Source organism: Phytophthora parasitica (genome assembly GCF_000247585.1).
Source record: "Phytophthora parasitica INRA-310 unplaced genomic scaffold supercont2.177, whole genome shotgun sequence".
NCBI classification, from domain to species: Eukaryota; Oomycota; class Peronosporomycetes; order Peronosporales; family Peronosporaceae; genus Phytophthora; species Phytophthora nicotianae.
Genome location: NW_008649163.1, coordinates 43,608 through 44,200, shown reverse-complemented (window position 1 = coordinate 44,200; position 593 = coordinate 43,608). Strand labels below are relative to the sequence as shown.

The following is a 593-nucleotide window of genomic DNA, read 5'->3' as shown; positions in this document are numbered from 1 at the left end:
TTTACCCGAGGATCCGTACAGGTCTCGACTGGAGATCACCATGACTGATGGTGTGCAGGTGGGCCAGGACACGCTGTACGACAGTGCCGGCGCACTCACGACCGAGTACTCGGACAAGTATGAGACTTTTGTGGACATTGAGGCCGGTACGGGTAAGACGATGCGCGCCTACAAGCGTCTGATGGCTTCGTACGCGCTGTCGCCGTCTACCAGCAACAGCTCGTTTGCCATGAGCGATGTGCTGTACCCGACGCTTCCGACGGAAGTGGTGATCCCCATCTACTGGGGACAGGAGGGATCCACCATCACAGACTCGAAGGTGGACGACTACGACTCGATTGTTTCATTGCTCGACTCGATGCTGCCAGTGCTCATCGTGGGCATTGTGGTGGGCGTGATTCTCGGCGGTGCCGGCGCCTTCGTCATGCGTCGTCGTCGACAGCCGACCATCAAGGCGTAAGTTAGAGATGAAAGTATCACGATAGATTGGGTAGTAAGGTTCAACATGAACACTCATGTTGCTACGCCGACTATGCAAGCATTTCATCATGAGACCGATCGAACGTGAATGCGTCGCTCAGCTCTGCGACTAC

General features: G+C 55.6%; 1 protein-coding gene across 1 annotated transcript; it reads left to right on the top strand.

The window, feature by feature from the left end:
• Positions 1 to 29: 29 nt before the first annotated feature.
• PPTG_19772 (hypothetical protein) lies at positions 30 to 558 on the top strand (the record flags this gene model as incomplete). The annotated part of the gene is made up of 1 exon (XM_008918297.1): positions 30 to 558. A coding segment is annotated over one exon (431 nt), but the record flags the coding sequence as incomplete, so codon positions are not given.
• Positions 559 to 593: the final 35 nt, after the last annotated feature.